The sequence below is a fragment of the Penicillium longicatenatum genome (assembly GCF_028827895.1).
Source record: "Penicillium longicatenatum strain IBT 33135 chromosome Unknown contig_7_segment0_segment0, whole genome shotgun sequence".
Taxonomy (NCBI): domain Eukaryota; kingdom Fungi; phylum Ascomycota; class Eurotiomycetes; order Eurotiales; family Aspergillaceae; genus Penicillium; species Penicillium longicatenatum.
In genome coordinates, this window is record NW_026643124.1 from 2,414,734 (window position 1) to 2,431,338 (window position 16,605).

Sequence of the window (16,605 nt, forward strand, 5' to 3'; positions counted from 1 at the left end):
TCGGCTTCCACCCCACTATCGAGCCACCAAACAGAATCAAATCTAGAAGAACAGGCAAAAAAAGTGTCTATCCGGACACGCGGAATCGAACCGCGGACTTTCTGATGAACTGAAATTATATTACAGTCAGATGCGATAGCCAACTACACCATGTCCGGATTATTAAATCACCCGGGCATATTTGGCCATATCAAGCAATGAGCCATGATGAAAAAGGGGTTGCAAGACATAATGCATTCAATCGTAACAAGTCAGACTAGGTAAAAATTTGAAGGGCGCTCATGGATTGCAAGTTGACAACGGTTGTCTGATACATCCGTGATACTGCCAAGACCATTAAGTCCTAATGTGGAAAACCTAAAAAACCACATAGCACTACACGTGACCACGCGCGTTATCTAAATCGGAACGCGGACGCGCCTTGATAACAGCAAAGCACTCGAGGTCCAGGGAAAAATTTCTCTAATGGGTCACGATGTCGTACTATGACATTGACTCAATATTAACAGATGCTCAGGTGAAATTAGACCCCGAGATGAAAGCTCTCAGCGAATGGCCCAAAGCCCCGCACTACAGCTAACGCTTCTGCTTCCAGAAACTGCCATGTACCTTTGAGCTCGAGGTGCCTGGACTAGGCGTCCTGGAGGGCAATCCCGGTGAAGATGTATGTTTCTTTGATACTAATGCATCAAAATGCTCATTAATGATGCCCAGATAAAAGCCGGGACCCGTATCGATCTTCCACTATGGCTTGGTGAAATGCTTTCTATCGCGTGAGATGAACTTCCCCGAAACTACACCTGCCAGAAACATTGCTTCTGATACATCTTTGGGTGGTTTCTAGAGCCCGAATCGGCACATCACGTCTCGTCACACTTGATATGCCCGAGGCACTCTCTGAGCGAGTGACAAACGCATTGAAAGCCGATCCCCGCACCGTGGATTTGCGCGCGCTAGCACCCCATTTCTACAATCTCAGCGAGCGGATTCTCGAGCTCTTCGAAGAGGAAGAATTGGTCGATGTGCTGATCAATGTTCGTCTGCCCCGGCCATATGTGCAACTCCAGCTGACCATCACCTCACTAGACTTTCAAGCGCCGAGCAGCAGAAATTGCCGACCAGGCTCACAATCCGCGGGGAGCGGTAGGGGATGGTGTTGAATTCTTGCGTGGATTGGACGAGACGGAGCGACAATGTATGTTTTACTCTGGAATGCCAGATGATTGGATGGATTGTACTAACCCATGGAAGTGTTCCGGGCTGCACACGACCGAGCAAAAGCGATGCGGATTTGGGCTGGAGAGGCAAAGCGGAAGTGAGACCGTGCGAAGGTGGCGGGGTGACTTGGGCTGAGCTGTGCTCGTCCTTGGAGTCATCGACTGCCCGTTATGAAATCTATCATGCCTTAACTTCGACAATACTAGTTTTCGATTTTATTTTTCTTCTTTTCCTTTTTGTTCACATGTCTTTCGGCCATCAAGCTGGGTGCTATTCAATCCATATAGTTACACGGGAAGGAGCGATAAAAAGAGAAGCGTACAGGTCTCAGGGGTGGGTTCTAATGTGACGTGGAGCGCGGGGCAAGTGGACAGGTCTGGAGGCGATCAGTCCAGGTATGACGACGAACGGGTTTAGAGTGAAAAGGGGCTAGTTCAGCCACGCGACAAACTACCGGTTGGTTTCGCGGAAAGCGGCATAAGGAGGGAACACGAGAGTGGATCCATATCAACCAAAAGTCCGAACCGTCATGGAGGTATTTCGACATAAAACGGGGACTGAACTAGAGTCTGTGCTAAGCGATCATATGTGATGAAGTGATAGAGTTCAATTTGTTTCCTCCAAATGAGACCAGTGCCCCTTAAAACCCGACAGTAAGGGAAGCTGAGACGCGCCCCACGCGCACCACCCGATTGGGTCTGATGTCAGGAACACTGATCGACTTGTACAGGCTGGGCTGGACTGTGCTAATCGCGAAAAAAAAATTATGCTTCTATCATTCTTCCATTCTTTTCCCTTCATTCCAGTCTCTTGGCCCGGGGCCAACAATAAACATCGATGTTTTGCGATCGAAGTTAATCTCGATCAGTTCGATCCTTTAATTGTCTCTCGTTTCCGTCGTCTCATTCGTCCTTTTTAGCTCCATGTGAGGTGTCTCATCACAATTCTATTTATCCCCTCACTTCACGATACCTCACTTCGGAGTCGGCCCTTGGATCCAGTTGCGATCCATTTCCAATCGCCAGATCCAGTGGAACACGGATTCTGGTTCAGTCTCCACCCGTTCATCCAAGATCTGTCGCGATTTGCGTCCCTGTCTCCTCCACCCCTCGCTTCCTGCACTTTTCCCCCGTCTATTACGGATCATCCGATACATTGTCTAAATTCCACCCAATTGCACCCGCGACTCCACCAATATTTGGAAAAAAAACGGATGCAAGTGGCGCCTCGACCTGCATTGAGCAGATATTCTCCACGCTGATTGATCAGGGCCTAGGCGTCCCTCCCAAACGGTGCATCCGCTGTGCGTCAAGTATGCGCATGAACTTGAAAAAGTAAAATAAAAAATAATGAATCCAGCCATGGAGAAGGGAAAGAAAGTTCAAAAGCGGAGCGCTTCCGTGCAGAAGGCCCCTTCGCACTCAAAAGGTCCGGTATATCATACTGAGAACGTTCCCACTGTCCGTGGTGAGTCCTCTAGATCTCTCTCGAGAAGTAGTACGTCTATCCTTGTCCTCTACGTGGATTGGTCCGAGCTCAGTCCGATTTCAAATCCCCCCTCAGTTAGAACTAATACGGCCACTTCTTCAGGCCAGTCCGATCGACTTCAGCATCCGTCGCTTTCTCGTGTCAAGGGCCGAAGCAACATGTATACTCCGCCTCTGAACGGCGCTGAGCGATCTTGGCTCAACGATCAATCGCCTGTGCGAGGTGGTGTCCAGACACCACCCCAACAGTACAGTAGTATGATTTCTGGCTATTTTGGGAATATGGAAGGCATCTAACGTTGATCTAGGAACGCCAGAGTGTGGTACTCCAACATTAATCAATCCAACTTCAAGCTTGCTACAAGGCTTGTTGAAGGAAGAACGAGCGCATCGTGGCTCACGAGGCATCCCAGAAGACGGAGCAGAAAGCCCGAGAACCCCAGATAGGCCGCGAGTACAAGAAGACACCGCATCAGAGAAGGCACGCAAAGTCAGTCAGTTCCTCGCTCCGAATGCGCCTCACTCGAAGGAAATGGGGGTGCGGGAAATGGATCAGGTAGGTATTGGACCCTGAGCAATGACATGTACCAAGCTGACGCCAATAGTACGTTTCGAAAATGACCAAACTAAATTTCGACTTGAAGCTGGAGATCTTTCACCGCACGCAGCAAATGGGCGCCATGGAAAAGAAGCTGGAGCGAATGCAGGCGATGGAGGCGGAGCTGAGCCGATTGCAGAGCTTGGAAGAGGAAGTGATGGAGCTGCGTGAGATTAACAAATGCAACCAAGGCCTACGAGAAGCCAACAGCCAGCTGCGTCAGGACCTTGACACGAAAGATAAAGCCGTGGAAGAAGCCGTCCAATGGATCTGCAAACTGGAAGCTGAAAACGAGCAACTCAAGAACAACGGACGATCATCCTCCCTGTCTATGAACAGACTGGTGCTCGACGGGCCGCATGCTTCGCCACGAAACCAAATTGTGATAGACATTCCGGAAAGAACGTCATCCAAAAGAGCGCGTTCTGTTGTCATGTCGCCCGAATTGCGACAGCTTAGCAAAGCTCCCTCATTTTTGCGAGATGACAATAAAAGTACTGCCACCCTTCGCAGCCTCTATGTACCGGAGAATAACAAGTCACGCTCCGCCTTGAGTCAACTCACCAAATCCGAAAGCATGCATACAATGACCGATACCTTGGAACCCGGATCCCCACGACTCAGTGTCCTCAGCGAGTGCAGCGAGCTGCACCCCTTTGATACCCCGACAAAATGGAATGACTTTGATAAGCTCGATATCCCAGTCCGGAAGGCTTCGAGGGAGAGCGTGGAAAGCTACGCTGCCGCAACCGAGCGAGAGGAGAGCAAAGAGGACCGGATCGACCGATGGATGCAAACACGAACGGACTCCCAGACCATCATCAGAAGACGCCAAACTCGGGCGGCTTCCGATGCTTCGAAAGTGAGCGAATTGACATTTACAGGCGATTTGTACTCGACCAAGCCCCGTGGACGTGGGCGGCTTGATGCATCGCTCTTTGGTGGTGCTCATCTTCCCCCAACTCCTGATACGATGAGCACGGCTTATGTCACGGCCAACAACGGTTCGGAAGGGAGTATTGCAGCCCGAAAGAGTCCTAAGCCTAAGGGTGATACGTGGTTCGCTGGTCGGCCACTCACCCGTCGTCGCTCAGCTGATGAACTCACCACTCGACGCAGCTTCAACGGCAGTGATATCACAGACAGCATGCAGCCAAACTGCAACGATACCCCTCGTATTTCAACGGCGGATATGGACTCGCCAGTTTTCTTCCCTTTCAACACTGTCGCTTCCAAAGCTAGTGCGCTTCTTGGCCCGGGTAGCCCTGACCACCTTGTCGTTGACGCTTTCAACGATCCTTTTTATCAAAACAGCAAGGCAGCAGCGGTGCCAACGGTCACTCCGGGCCAAAGCCCGTCAAAGACCATCATGTCGGATACACAGACCGTCGATTCACTCAGCGACTCACCGCCGCTGACACCTCAGGACTGGATTGCGGCCGCAAAACAAGGCCCTCGATCTCGGAAAGAGAGAGAACGTGGCCTTCGTATCGAGCCCAAACCTGCGGAGCCCAATCACTTGGTGATCAGCCAAGCCGCTTTCCACGATGACGCCAGCGTTGATTCCTATGTAATTGAACCCGAAGTTGCCGACGTACCAACCCTTGACTTGGATACCTTGGACGTATTGGAACAACCAGTCGCCGAGACACCTGCCCCAAGGATTGAATCACCCGAACCTGAGCAACGACGCCGCCTCAGCTTCCGGCCCCCTTTCTTCAGCCGATCTGCCAATGCGGCCCGTCGCCTCCAATCCTCTCCGATCGCCCCTGATGTCATGGATGAGGAAGATGATGGTGCTCCGTCCCCAATCATTCCCAAAACAAGGAACATGGGAGGCACAAACCGCCGCCCCATGTCCCAAATAATCACAAACTCCAACGACGTATACTCATATAGTGTTCCCGTTACCAACGAAGCCTTCGGTGCCAGCTTCGGTGGCCGTCGAGCTCTACACCAATCTTTCGCGGAGGCCAAAGAAACCACCAATGCCTCCTCAGGCTCTGCCACCATTTCCGCGCGGCCAACGACATCGCATAGCGTGGAGCACAAGCGTCGCAGCTCACTCGGAATCTTTGGCTGGATGAAGGGTGTAGGTGGAAAACGGTCTGAGCCGTCAACCCCCGTTGTCGCCGAAAATTTCTCCGAATCTGAAGCCAGAGAACAACCCACTCGTGCCTCTTCGCGCCTTGCCCAAGATAATGGGCTCGTCCCTGAGCGGCCAGATACCCCCGACTCAATGGATGCTCCCGTCGTGCGTCCACGCTCTGAGATGACGATGCGCTCTGATGATACTACTCGACGCCCAAGATATGTGAGCCGTCATTCTCGCAGGGTGTATTAGTATCGTCTCATGATCTAATTCGCTCTGTTTTTACATGTACTTATATGATACCCAACCTACCCTGTATACCACTTCTAGACCTACGGGCTCAGTGTGTTCCAGCGTCTTCTTCTCTCCAAGATGATATATGACGCATCTGCTTTCTTCTGATGCCTTATGCGAAAAGCGCTTTGATACGTATCTGCTGTCTCAAATCTCACCCCTGCTGGCCAGGAAGTCAATCTTCGTTATATGTCAATGAGACATGCCGGTGATTTTTTTCTCTTCAATTTTGAGAAGCCGTTTAGATATTTGATATCGTCATTTAGCTTCTAAATCCGATGCAATAAAATCATTTGCAATTCTTCATGGCCTCCCTGTCAATCTCTGATAAAGTGATTCATATTACACCTATATCCTTTCAACCTATTCGAGGCCCATCTCATTATATCCCAAACTCCAACCATTTTTGGAACCAAACGCCAAACCTCAAACCCATAAACCCAATCGCAATCACAAGTACAAAGAAAGTAAAATACCAAGACAAAGTCCACCTAATACCAATCATGCCCCTTCTCCCCCAACTTCTTTTTCTTCGGATTCAACGATATAACCCTCTGACCCGGTAACGTATCAGCTGTAATCGCCGCCTCAAATATGCTAGCAAGACCTCTCTTCGCATAATGCGGATGTTGAAACGCATCATAATCCTCCCTAACCCCATTGATAGACCCCCACTGAGGCCCACCAGGCATAGTCCCGTCCCCAAGGTCCGTCCACCTCGTAACAACAATAGCCTGCCGGAACACCATTGCCCTCGGATCACTCTTATCCTCCGTAAGTTTGACCTCGATCAAATACTCCGTCGGACACTCCGGACACCTCCGCATAGGTCTACAAAATCCACAAAGCGTCGTCAAAGCATTCGGATCAAATTTATACCCTGTCCACTTATCTCGCACTTTATGTTCCATTCCTTGTAACCCGCCCGTACTCCTGGGTTTGGGTATGTGTTCAAGCGCACATCGACAAGCAGGCATTAATTCGCCGTCACGCCAATGCGCGCAAGCACTGAAATATGGCCAGTAATCTTCACGGGAATGCAGTAGGATTCGGACGAGGGATGGGGGCATGTCTGGGTCCGCGCATGCTTGGCTTTTAACGCGCATAAGCAATCTGCCTTCGTGAATGACGAATCGCGAGGCATGTGTCCATCCATCTCGTGTCCAGCGTCGACTCATCGTGTCGGCCGTGATGCCGTATTGGGGGCCGAAGCGGTGCGCGCGCATGATAAGCTGTACGAATGCGAAGGGGAGCATACGGCCGTGTGTGATTCTGTGTCGAGGCGGTGGGTTCAACGAGTTGGTAGCTTCGGGACAATTGAAGAGCGGATTAACGACGTGAGCTGGTCGGAGACGTTCCGTGCCCTCCGCGGTACGTCGGTGGTACCTCCCACATGGGAAACAGAGTAGATGATGCGGAAGTGACTGATCAATCCCAACAAGGAACCGCATCCGATATTCGAAGTTTTCCGGCGCATCCAGTGGGGCGAAATACTTTTTCCCTAGTCGGCGGTACAACGTGATTGTAGAGATAGCCAACGAGGCTGCATCAGCCGGATCTAGAAACCCTGCAATCCGCGCCCAGAGATTCGGCGTTAGTTTTGCGATGTCGCCCTCTCCTGGTTCACGGTATTCGCTGTCCAGCCCGGCGGCTACGAATTTATCGTCTGCGTCCAGCACGCCTATGGAGTGGATGATGGTGGTGTAATCGCTGCGCTCGCCTAGTTGCGTATCTAGGTTCGCGTGGGCTTGTCTGTATTTTTCGCGGTGGGCCTGCAGTGGTGCGAGGTCTGGCATTGGAGGCGCATCCGCGGTGCTGGGTCGTGAGGACGTTGATAGGCGTAGATCTGTCATTGAGCGAGAGCTGCCTTTGCGAAGGGTTTGGCGGGATTTTTTGGGACGGAGGGCATTCGTGAAGAATGACTTGAAGGCGGATTGCTTCGGGCCGGGGCTTTCAGCGGACATTTTGTGTGTTAGTGGGATGGAGGGATCTTGGTGTTTGTCGGAAAATTTCATTGAGGTCTGATGTCGTATGTTGAGGTTAGAAGGCTCAAGAGTCGAGACCCTGGATGACGCGCGCGGACTACATACGGGCCGAGGCGGTCCGCTGAGCCCAGACCGGATGGGTTTTTAGCGCATGCAGGGAAATGTCACACTGATTTCAAAATCAAGTCTATGTAGATACTTTAGGAGTATCGGAATGAAATTTCGACTTTTGTTGCTCATGTTCATTATATGTTCAGATTTTCGCTACTCACAGTCAGGCACATATTCTACCTAGTAATTCACCTAGTACCTAAAACCATACGGACATAGGACGCAGTATAATTGAAATACTTTACGGAAAGTTCTGTTTAAGACTTCATATAGGTCTGATTAAATTGGCAAACACATGCTACAGTACAGGGATATTGAGAATTACTTCGCTAAATCACTGCACATGATTTACGAGAAGCGCTTCTCAACGGTCTTCCAGTTGATCACGTCCCAGATGGCGCTGAAGTACTCGGCCTTGCGGTTCTGGTATTGCAAGCTATTCGGGTATTAGTGGCTGTTGACGTTTGCTGAGGTGTGATGAGTAGACTTACTAGTAGGCGTGCTCCCAGGCGTCAATACCAAGGAGAGGCTCGAACTGGCCGACAACGGGATCCTGGTTCTACAGAGGAGTCAGCCATAATAATCCACTTTCAAGCTCAGTTGTCACTATTCTACTTACAGCGTAGGTGCGGATACCGATCTGACCGGTCTGCTTGTCCTTGACAAGCCAAGCCCAGCCGCTACCCTGGATGCCAGCCAGAGCAGTGTTCATCTTCTTCTGGAACTCCTCCAAGCTACCGTAGGTGGAGTTGATAGCCTGGGACAGAGCACCGGATGGGGGCTCACCACCACCAGCGCTCTTGGGAGCCAAGTTCTCCCAGAAGAGGGTGTGGTTCAGGTGGCCACCGCCGTGGAAGTTGATTGCGGGCTTCAGGGCAATCTGGGCGGCGATGTCACCCTTGTGCTGAGCCTCCTGGAGCTGCTCAATAGCGGTGTTGTAGCTGGTGACATAGGTGTTGTGGTGATTCTTGTGGTGCAGCTCCATAATCTTGCCGTTGATGGAGGGCTCCAGGGCGCCATAGTCGTCTAAATTTCTTGTCAGCTCGGCTAATCCGGGACGTGATGTACTATATACTAGCGCAAATGCGCTGAGAAGCTCGGCTTACAGGTCAGATCGGGCAAAGTAGCCTTGCCGCGGACAAAGGTCAAGCCCGCAGCACCGGCCTTGGAGGAGGCCGAAGCTCCCGAGCGGAGGGCAACGCGGGCGGAGTTGGCGAGAATAGCAGCCATTGTGAATGTGTGAATTTTATAAAAGAAATTGGATGGAAGGGGGGTATTACTGTAAGTAAAGAAGGAGGGAAAAAAAGAAGAGAGAGAGGGATCACACCTTAGAGCTATGAAGTAACCGAGCTTAACGTCATCTTGTTTTCGTCCGTCGGATGTGAGTTCTTCCGCCCCGGACAATCTCCCAATCTCCACGTGAATTTCAAGCTTAAGCTTTGACGGGTTCGCAGCCATCTTTCTTTTATTTGCAGGTGCCTGTCACTTGATCCTGCTTTACGGTATCAACGTGAAGTTATGGAGTCGCCTTCGTCCTACGCTGGCCAGAAGCGCAAGGTCAACGACATGAGTTCCGACGAAGACGAGCGCCCGACTGGCGGCTTTCGTGGCTTCAAAAGAGCCGCCTCTCGATCCGAGTCGCCTCCTAAGATGGGTGGTTTAGGTAGCGGAGCCCGCAACCCTTGGAACAATATGGCCAACACGACTACAGCAGCTAGAGGGGGAGGCGGTGCTGCCAGAGGAGGAGGAGGAGGAGGAGGAAAAGGCCCCGCAGGCAACACTTTCGCTGCGCGCATGATGGCAAAGATGGGCTACAAGGAAGGCCAAGGTCTTGGATCTACTGGCCAGGGTATTGTGAATCCAATTGAAGCGCAGGCTCGACCACAGGGTGCAGGTTTGGGTGCGGTCCAGGAAAAGACCAAACAGGCACGCGACGAAGAAAAACGAGCCGCTGCGCGCCGAGGCGAAAGCATCGAAGACAGTTCCGACGAAGAGAGACAAAGGCGACGGAAGAGGAAGGATGAGCGCAAGGGAGGGAGTCGCAGTGGCACGGGTACCCCAGTTCCACGAGCCAAGCCCAAGTTCCGAACTGCGCGAGAGATCGAGGCCGACATGGAAGGGCTTGAGGTGCCAAATGTCCTCAAATCTCTGGTCGATGCTACGGGCAAGGAACAGCGTGTCTTGACGTCGACAGCTGGATTGATGACATCACAGCAGTTTGTCACCCAAGAAGAAGGCGAGGCCTACAAGATCGCTCAACGGGCTCGGAACGACTTAGAAGCATTTGCAGACGAATGGAAGGGCTTGACTGAACGGAAGAAATTCATCGAAATCGAAGAGGCTCAGGTTGTGGAGGAACTAGACGCATACCAAGGAAAAGTGAACCATCTTACCGGACTGATCGCCGCTGTGGAAGAGCTGGATATCTTCGAACACGACGAAAGCATCATCTCCAAGTTCGATGAGATGACTGACAAACTTGAAGAAATGGAATCCAAGTATCGAGATATTGCGGACGAATACAAACTAGCCGAGACCGCTGTTGCTGCAATACACCCGCTCTTCCGCCAGGCCATGGAGGAGTGGGAGCCCCTTCAAGATCCTACCTTCCTTGTGTCTCACCTCACTCGCCTTCAGCCTCTTCTTTCGCGCCGGAACGAGAGTGAAGAATTTCGCCCGCGGTCATCTACTTCGCCTTATGAGACAATGATCTACACTATTTGGCTTCCTCGAGTGCGCTCGGCTCTCATGAACGATTGGGATGTTTATGATCCATCAGCTGCGACAGCATTGGTTGTGACATGGAAAAAGATTATCCCGGCATTTGTACATTCAAATATCCTCGACCAACTAGTCGTACCGAAACTCAGTGGAGCTTTAAAGGCATGGAAACCAAGGAGCAACCGAAGAAACCCCTCCAGTCAACAGGATGGCCAGTTTCCCTGGTGGCTTTTCCAGTGGCTACAGTATCTCGATGAACGGCACACAAACCCCAAACAACCAACAGGTCTCATGTCCGACACCAAGAGGAAATTCAGAGTGGTGTTGGATTCATGGAGCCTACGCCGAGGCCTCATCAATGGACTCGACCTCTGGCGAGACGCCCTGCGCTCCGAGTTTGACATATGCCTACGCAATCACTTGCTCCCACGTCTTGCGCGTCACCTACGTGAGGATTTCACAGTGAACCCTCAAGACCAAGATTTGACTGCGCTCGAGGATGTTTTTCGATGGAAGGACTACTTCAAACCTAACGTCATGGGTCTACTTCTGGTCTCCGACTTTTTCCCCAAGTGGCACGAAATTCTTTACATTTGGCTTACCAACGATCCGAATTACGAGGAAGTCGGTACCTGGTTTTCTTGGTGGCGTGAACAGATTCCACCTGAAGTCAACGAACTCACCATTGTGGAAGAGGAGTGGAACAGAGGCCTGCAGACCATGCACCAGGCCCTGGAACTTGGCGATCGTGCAGCTGCTGAGCTTTCACGTCCAACAACTGATGCTCAACCGAAACTTCCCTCACAAGAAGAAGCCGACGCCAGGGCAGCAGCTGCAGCCGCAGCATCCACTGCATCCCGGCCCAAGCACCAGGCTTTGGAGGAGCCATCTTTCAAGGAGATCGTGGAGAACTGGTGTGTGGAGCAAGGCCTCATCCTCTTACCACTTCGAGAAGCAAACCCCCAAAACGGATTGCCGTTGTTTCGCATTACAGCTAGTGCGACTGGCAAAGGTGGCATTGTGGCATATATGCAAGGCGATGTTCTCCGGGTGCAGAATAAAAAATCTAAGGAGCTTTGGGAGCCCATGTTGTTGGAGGATCGACTGGTCGAGCTTGCTGAGGGACGATAACCCTGAATCGGACTTAATGTACTCAAAATGTTTTTATTCACTGCCTTAATTCAGGCACTACAAATGATATCCCCATTGTACTTTCGAAGAAGACGCGTCTGTATCACCCTTTTTTCAAACTTTTGAGGTCATTTCCTGTTTGCCCGTGATTGAAGGTAGAATTTCCGGGCTCTTATATACCTACAAGGTATGTCGACCATGGCACTTTTGCCAACCTTTGTAAGTGCCATTCTTGTTCCAGGAACCAGAGGCTATAGTTCCATAGATAAGAAGAGAAATTACCAGGATACCCAAGCCTATCAAAGTATCCACTATCCAGAAGTGATTTCCATTTGGGGATTGAGTACAAGTACTTATAGACTCAATGAATAGGTTAAGTAGCCATTGGGATTCTTGTCTGTTTCAGTCTTTGAACATTGTCTTCTAATTGCAATTGGTGATTAACAGTACCAGCTAGGTAGCTTACCCGAACAGAGCTCAATGTAGGGAATTACAATCCTTGACATATAACATACGCGCCACGGGATGTTGCCAAGTGTATTCCAAGGTAGCCTTCCCGCTATCCACGACGGCTGGCACATATAGCTGATTTGTTGAGCTAGACAATATCCCCCACTACGAAAGGAGGTTTGGCGGTTCACAAAAACTAGCTCTCTTTCTCAATCTCTAAACCTTGGAAATCTTGGAAAATGTGGAGAGAAGTGGATATCAAATCTCACGCCAAGGGCGGCAGCCTTACCTTTGTCCCCACTTCTATCAAGCTAACGTTGGCCTAGAAAATTCCATCTGACCGGAAGAGTATAAAAGTTTGGTCAATAACCTTCATAGGGGTAAGCATTTGAAAGGAAAAAGTTTCACAGAGCATTGTTTCCTTACGGGTTGTACCTGTAGAACATGATCTGGTATACTTCCAAGGTACTCATAGTTACCTAAGTTAGTAGATCTCTCTTAGGTAATCTTGTATTCCCTGCAGGTAGAAACAAACGAGTTGAAACTATTTCAATGCAGCCCACTCCGCATAGCCACATTGGATATGCCAAGCTCGGGATTACAGAGAAAAAAACCGAACTGAATCCAGAAAGTCCGACCTCCGTGAAGCCCTAAGGCCGAGCGGTGGCCAATAATGACACAATGAGATGTACCACAGTGGAGCCGCGAAATCCGTGATCGACCCCCCTCGACCAATCACAACCGAGACAATAGTAATCACAACCACCACCACCAATCGCAAGGTGCGGATTTGATGCAACGGCTCTTTCTCCTGCAGACGAAAGGATGGAATAGGCGGACCTCTTGACTTTGCGATCCAGGTGGAAGTCGTTGTCGCTGACCTTTGTCAGGCTGCTGATTGGTGAATCGCCCCTCTTTACCCAATGCATCTCCGTTTTTTTAGGCTGTTTCGGACTTTTCGATGGGCTAGGTGTTGTGCTGATGGAGCTTGTTGGCTGTGGAGGTTGCTGAGACGGTGAAAAGTTTTGGGCTACAGGAGAATTAAAAGGATCGAAAGGACCTAGCTTGGATCAGGGCATTTTTACTTTACTTTTCTCAAATCCATTCCCTTTCATACCAATTGTTTCACTAACATTGGCATTCGATATTCCAATAATCCAACTCAACACTCCCCTTCTCTTTATTTCCTATCTTCCAGACGGTCCGCCTTTTTTAATTTGAAAGAATTTGGACCTACCTGTTCATTCTTCATCTACGCTGACGTCAGTCTCATTGCCACTGTTTTATCACGGTACAAGAAGTTTGAATACTTTGCTGCGAATTGGACCAAAAACATCGTCCTCCATCCCTTGAAAACATTGAGACACCGTTGCCAATACAAACATGGCTTTGCTTTTCATCAAGCAGAAGCTTTTTCCTACCAAGGAATCTCAGCTTCCGAGTTAGTACCATAGCAGGCTTCATCCACGCGTACACAAGCTAATATCAACTTCCTCCAGACAAACCTCTTTTAGCTCGCAGCGATGACGAAGATACAATCCGCGGCGATTCAGACCGTGACATCGAATCCCAAAGTGGCCGATCTTATGCCACCTTCGGCCGCACTGTCAGCTATGACGACTCAACAACCAGCAGCGGTAGCCAACGGGCCCGTATCAACCCTCGTATCGTGTCAGATGCCATCCTGGGTCTTTCAGATGGATTGACCGTTCCATTCGCCTTGAGTGCAGGTCTGTCTGCACTGGGAAACACCAAAGTCGTCGTTCTTGGAGGATTGGCTGAGTTGGCAGCCGGTGCTATCTCCATGGGACTGGGCGGATATGTTGGCGCAAAGAGCGAAGCGTGAGTACCACCATCACATCTATTCAAGGATAAAAAGCTAATAGACCCTCATAGTGAATCCTACCAAGCCACCGTCCGCGAAACACAAAATTTGATCGAGAGTGAACCCGAAGAAACACATGCTATGGTCCGCGAGTGCTTCGCTCCATACGCCCTCTCCAACGCCGTCATCGAAGATATCACACGCGACCTCCACGCCTCACAAGACCGACTACTGGAATTCCTGCTCGCGTTCCACCACCGCGAATCTGCTCCTGATTGCAACCAAGCTTGGATTTCGGCCATTACCTTGGCTCTTGGCTACTTTGTCGGTGGATTCATTCCTCTCATTCCCTACTTCATTGCGGCACAGGTCAGTGATGCTTTGTACTGGAGTATCGCCGTGATGGCGGTGACACTTGCGGCATTTGGATACATCAAGACCTGCGTTGTACGTGGCTGGTCTGGTCGTGATAACATCAGTGCCGCGATTTGGGGCGGAATCCAAATGATCTTCGTCGGAGGTGTGGCTGCTGGTGCTGCTATTGGACTCGTGCGGTTGATCGACACCGGCGGCTCTCAATAGACACCGTAAAATATTTATTTGCATTGCTGGAAGCACAAAAGCATTGGAGCGCTCTCATCTCTTAATGGCCTTATGACCCTCTCATTCTGGATCTCGTCAGCGGGCGTTCTGGATACATATCATAATTATCAATAAACAAGACTCAATCATGAAAAAATCATAGAAGAATTTATCTCGTACCTATAAACCTGTGAATCTATAGCACATAGAATCCATGGATGTACCGTAGCATTCATATTAATAGATAATATCACCCCGCCAAAGCCTTCGACACCAAAGCACTCCCCCTTTCCGACAAATCAAGCTTCAAAGCCTCAGCCCGCCCAGCTTCAGACATCTTCCCCCAAGTCTTCCTCAAAATATCCACAATCTTCTCCTCATCACCCATATCCTGCTCGAACTTATCAAATTGATCATCTAAGAACACAAGGCAGGCTACATCCTCCAAGGTCTGCGTATCCGGATCTCCCTTCTTCAAATCCGCCTTGCGCACCATGGCGCCCACCCGTGCCGCATCCTCGGCCTCGTATCCGCTTTCCAGACAGATCTTCTCGGCCAATGCGGCTTGTGTACGCTGTAGCGCGCCGCGCCAGGAGTGGTAGCCGATTTTGGTAGCGGGGTAGGATGCGCGCGGGGTTTCCCAGCGGCGGAGGTGTTGGGCGCGGATTGCGAGGCGCAGGAGATCGGAGGCGGTAGGATTCAGGCGCTCAAGATATTTGGTCATTTTTTGGGCATAGTGGAGTTCGTAGGGGAGGGTTTCGTTGTTGACTTTTATGGTGTTGGGGTCGTCTTTGTGGGCTAGGTCGATGCGCTCGAGGGCGCGGTCGTACTTGGACATTGTGGTGTGGCTGGATGCAAGGTGATGTTCAACCTTGGAAGGTTGTGCAACCAATTCGCCGCTGAGAGAGGGTTTAATACGTTGGAGTGCAATGGGGATCTTCTGTAGGAATCTCGAGGGTAATGCGGCCAATGAAGATTACTTTAGCGGAGATTACATATCTCCGCAATCTAGTTGGCTCCGCTGCATGGACGTAATTAGCATAGTACATATTACTATTGGTTAACTAGTCATTTTATAATAGATCAAAATATATTAGTTAAGAGAAGAAATTTACTACTATAGAAACTTACCCTAGCGGTCTCTTTGATACCACCATATCCTAATGGCCTCCCGTGTGTTGAGGTTCCCCTCTTCCACTTCCGTTCCTCTTCCGACCAATCACGCATAAAATAAAGAAGACACGGAAATGGAGGGCTTAGGTTCTATATTGCAGCTAGCGGCGCAGAAGGGATATATCTGAAGGCAGGGGAAAATTCTTCTTTGTATTTTCTCACGTAGCACTACAAATCCTGAGTTGATAAAAGATACCCTCGAAACTGTTGATCATTCAGATACACTTTCGGCCTCTATGTATGAATTCATGGGTCTTGCACAAGTAACGACATGCTTAGGTTCGGAGGTATCATGGTCATCAAGAAATGAGTAGTATTTATCTTTAATTGTCGAGACGATCATCCAACGAGACTTCATGAATGGGTTGAAACCTTGGAAGGCATCAGAGGTCTCCTGTGAGGAACTGTGCTTTTCCTTGACCGAAGCTCCAGTCTTCCTTTGAATTGGTCGTAATAGATACCATGAGATCGGTATTGTTCAAGCCACATGATTTGCTCAAGTCTTCTGCCAGAGTCGCAAAAAGTTCTTGCTTATCGATTGATGTGCGACCTTGTTGAGTGATGAGGATCAGCACCCTGTTCTTGGTCCTTTGGAAGCCCAATCCGTTGTCATCCAAGATGAGTTCGTAATCTTCATGTTGGGTAATAATCTTATCTTTAGATGAGAGTCTGAAGCTTTCAAAAAAGTTGTATGGATTCAAGCCTCACATACCTGTAGTCTATCCTTCGCAGGTGTCTTGAACGCCGCCTGGAGCGATCGATGTATCACATTAGACAGGTCTTGTACTTCAGACGGAGTACGAGCTCCTTTGACGATGTGAATTGAAACGAGAGGCATTGTCTTTATTGAAGTCCAATTGTATGGAGAAACTTTGCAAAATTTCGTTTAATTGTGTTCGTGGTTGGAGGGAGAAGTTGTAGGAGTAGGTGTTTATATA

At 49.9% G+C, this 16,605-nt stretch overlaps 8 protein-coding genes across 8 annotated transcripts; 4 read left to right on the forward strand and 4 right to left on the reverse strand.

Moving 5' to 3' along the window:
- Nucleotides 1-475: 475 nt before the first annotated feature.
- Nucleotides 476-1,319, forward strand: psf3 (DNA replication protein PSF3; the record flags this gene model as incomplete). Its single annotated transcript, XM_057121550.1, has 6 exons — nucleotides 476-517; nucleotides 596-664; nucleotides 715-773; nucleotides 845-1,034; nucleotides 1,087-1,195; nucleotides 1,252-1,319. The coding sequence occupies 6 exons, from the start codon at nucleotides 476-478 to the stop codon at nucleotides 1,317-1,319; spliced, it is 537 nt and encodes a 178-aa protein (XP_056967304.1).
- Nucleotides 1,320-2,567: 1,248 nt separating this feature from the next.
- N7484_011164 (uncharacterized protein) lies at nucleotides 2,568-5,647 on the forward strand (the record flags this gene model as incomplete). The annotated part of the gene is made up of 3 exons (XM_057121551.1): nucleotides 2,568-2,961; nucleotides 3,014-3,261; nucleotides 3,311-5,647. The coding sequence occupies 3 exons, from the start codon at nucleotides 2,568-2,570 to the stop codon at nucleotides 5,645-5,647; spliced, it is 2,979 nt and encodes a 992-aa protein (XP_056967305.1).
- A 533-nt stretch (nucleotides 5,648-6,180) lies between these two features.
- On the reverse strand, nucleotides 6,181-7,653 carry N7484_011165 (uncharacterized protein; the record flags this gene model as incomplete). Its single annotated transcript, XM_057121552.1, has 1 exon — nucleotides 6,181-7,653. One exon carries the CDS (start codon nucleotides 7,651-7,653, stop codon nucleotides 6,181-6,183), a length of 1,473 nt encoding a protein of 490 aa, XP_056967306.1.
- Nucleotides 7,654-8,133: 480 nt separating this feature from the next.
- Nucleotides 8,134-9,015, reverse strand: sod2 (superoxide dismutase sodB; the record flags this gene model as incomplete). Its single annotated transcript, XM_057121553.1, has 4 exons — nucleotides 8,134-8,221; nucleotides 8,277-8,344; nucleotides 8,405-8,811; nucleotides 8,892-9,015. 4 exons carry the CDS (start codon nucleotides 9,013-9,015, stop codon nucleotides 8,134-8,136), a joined length of 687 nt encoding a protein of 228 aa, XP_056967307.1.
- Nucleotides 9,016-9,303: 288 nt separating this feature from the next.
- N7484_011167 (putative G-patch domain protein (TFIP11)) lies at nucleotides 9,304-11,637 on the forward strand (the record flags this gene model as incomplete). The annotated part of the gene is made up of 1 exon (XM_057121554.1): nucleotides 9,304-11,637. One exon carries the CDS (start codon nucleotides 9,304-9,306, stop codon nucleotides 11,635-11,637), a length of 2,334 nt encoding a protein of 777 aa, XP_056967308.1.
- A 1,833-nt stretch (nucleotides 11,638-13,470) lies between these two features.
- N7484_011168 (VIT1/CCC1 transporter family protein) lies at nucleotides 13,471-14,494 on the forward strand (the record flags this gene model as incomplete). The annotated part of the gene is made up of 3 exons (XM_057121555.1): nucleotides 13,471-13,528; nucleotides 13,587-13,929; nucleotides 13,984-14,494. The coding sequence occupies 3 exons, from the start codon at nucleotides 13,471-13,473 to the stop codon at nucleotides 14,492-14,494; spliced, it is 912 nt and encodes a 303-aa protein (XP_056967309.1).
- Nucleotides 14,495-14,744: 250 nt separating this feature from the next.
- On the reverse strand, nucleotides 14,745-15,332 carry N7484_011169 (DUF4202 domain-containing protein; the record flags this gene model as incomplete). The annotated part of the gene is made up of 1 exon (XM_057121556.1): nucleotides 14,745-15,332. The coding sequence occupies one exon, from the start codon at nucleotides 15,330-15,332 to the stop codon at nucleotides 14,745-14,747; it is 588 nt and encodes a 195-aa protein (XP_056967310.1).
- Nucleotides 15,333-16,050: 718 nt separating this feature from the next.
- On the reverse strand, nucleotides 16,051-16,505 carry N7484_011170 (tautomerase family protein; the record flags this gene model as incomplete). The annotated part of the gene is made up of 2 exons (XM_057121557.1): nucleotides 16,051-16,317; nucleotides 16,380-16,505. The coding sequence occupies 2 exons, from the start codon at nucleotides 16,503-16,505 to the stop codon at nucleotides 16,051-16,053; spliced, it is 393 nt and encodes a 130-aa protein (XP_056967311.1).
- Between the last annotated feature and the right edge of the window lie 100 nt (nucleotides 16,506-16,605).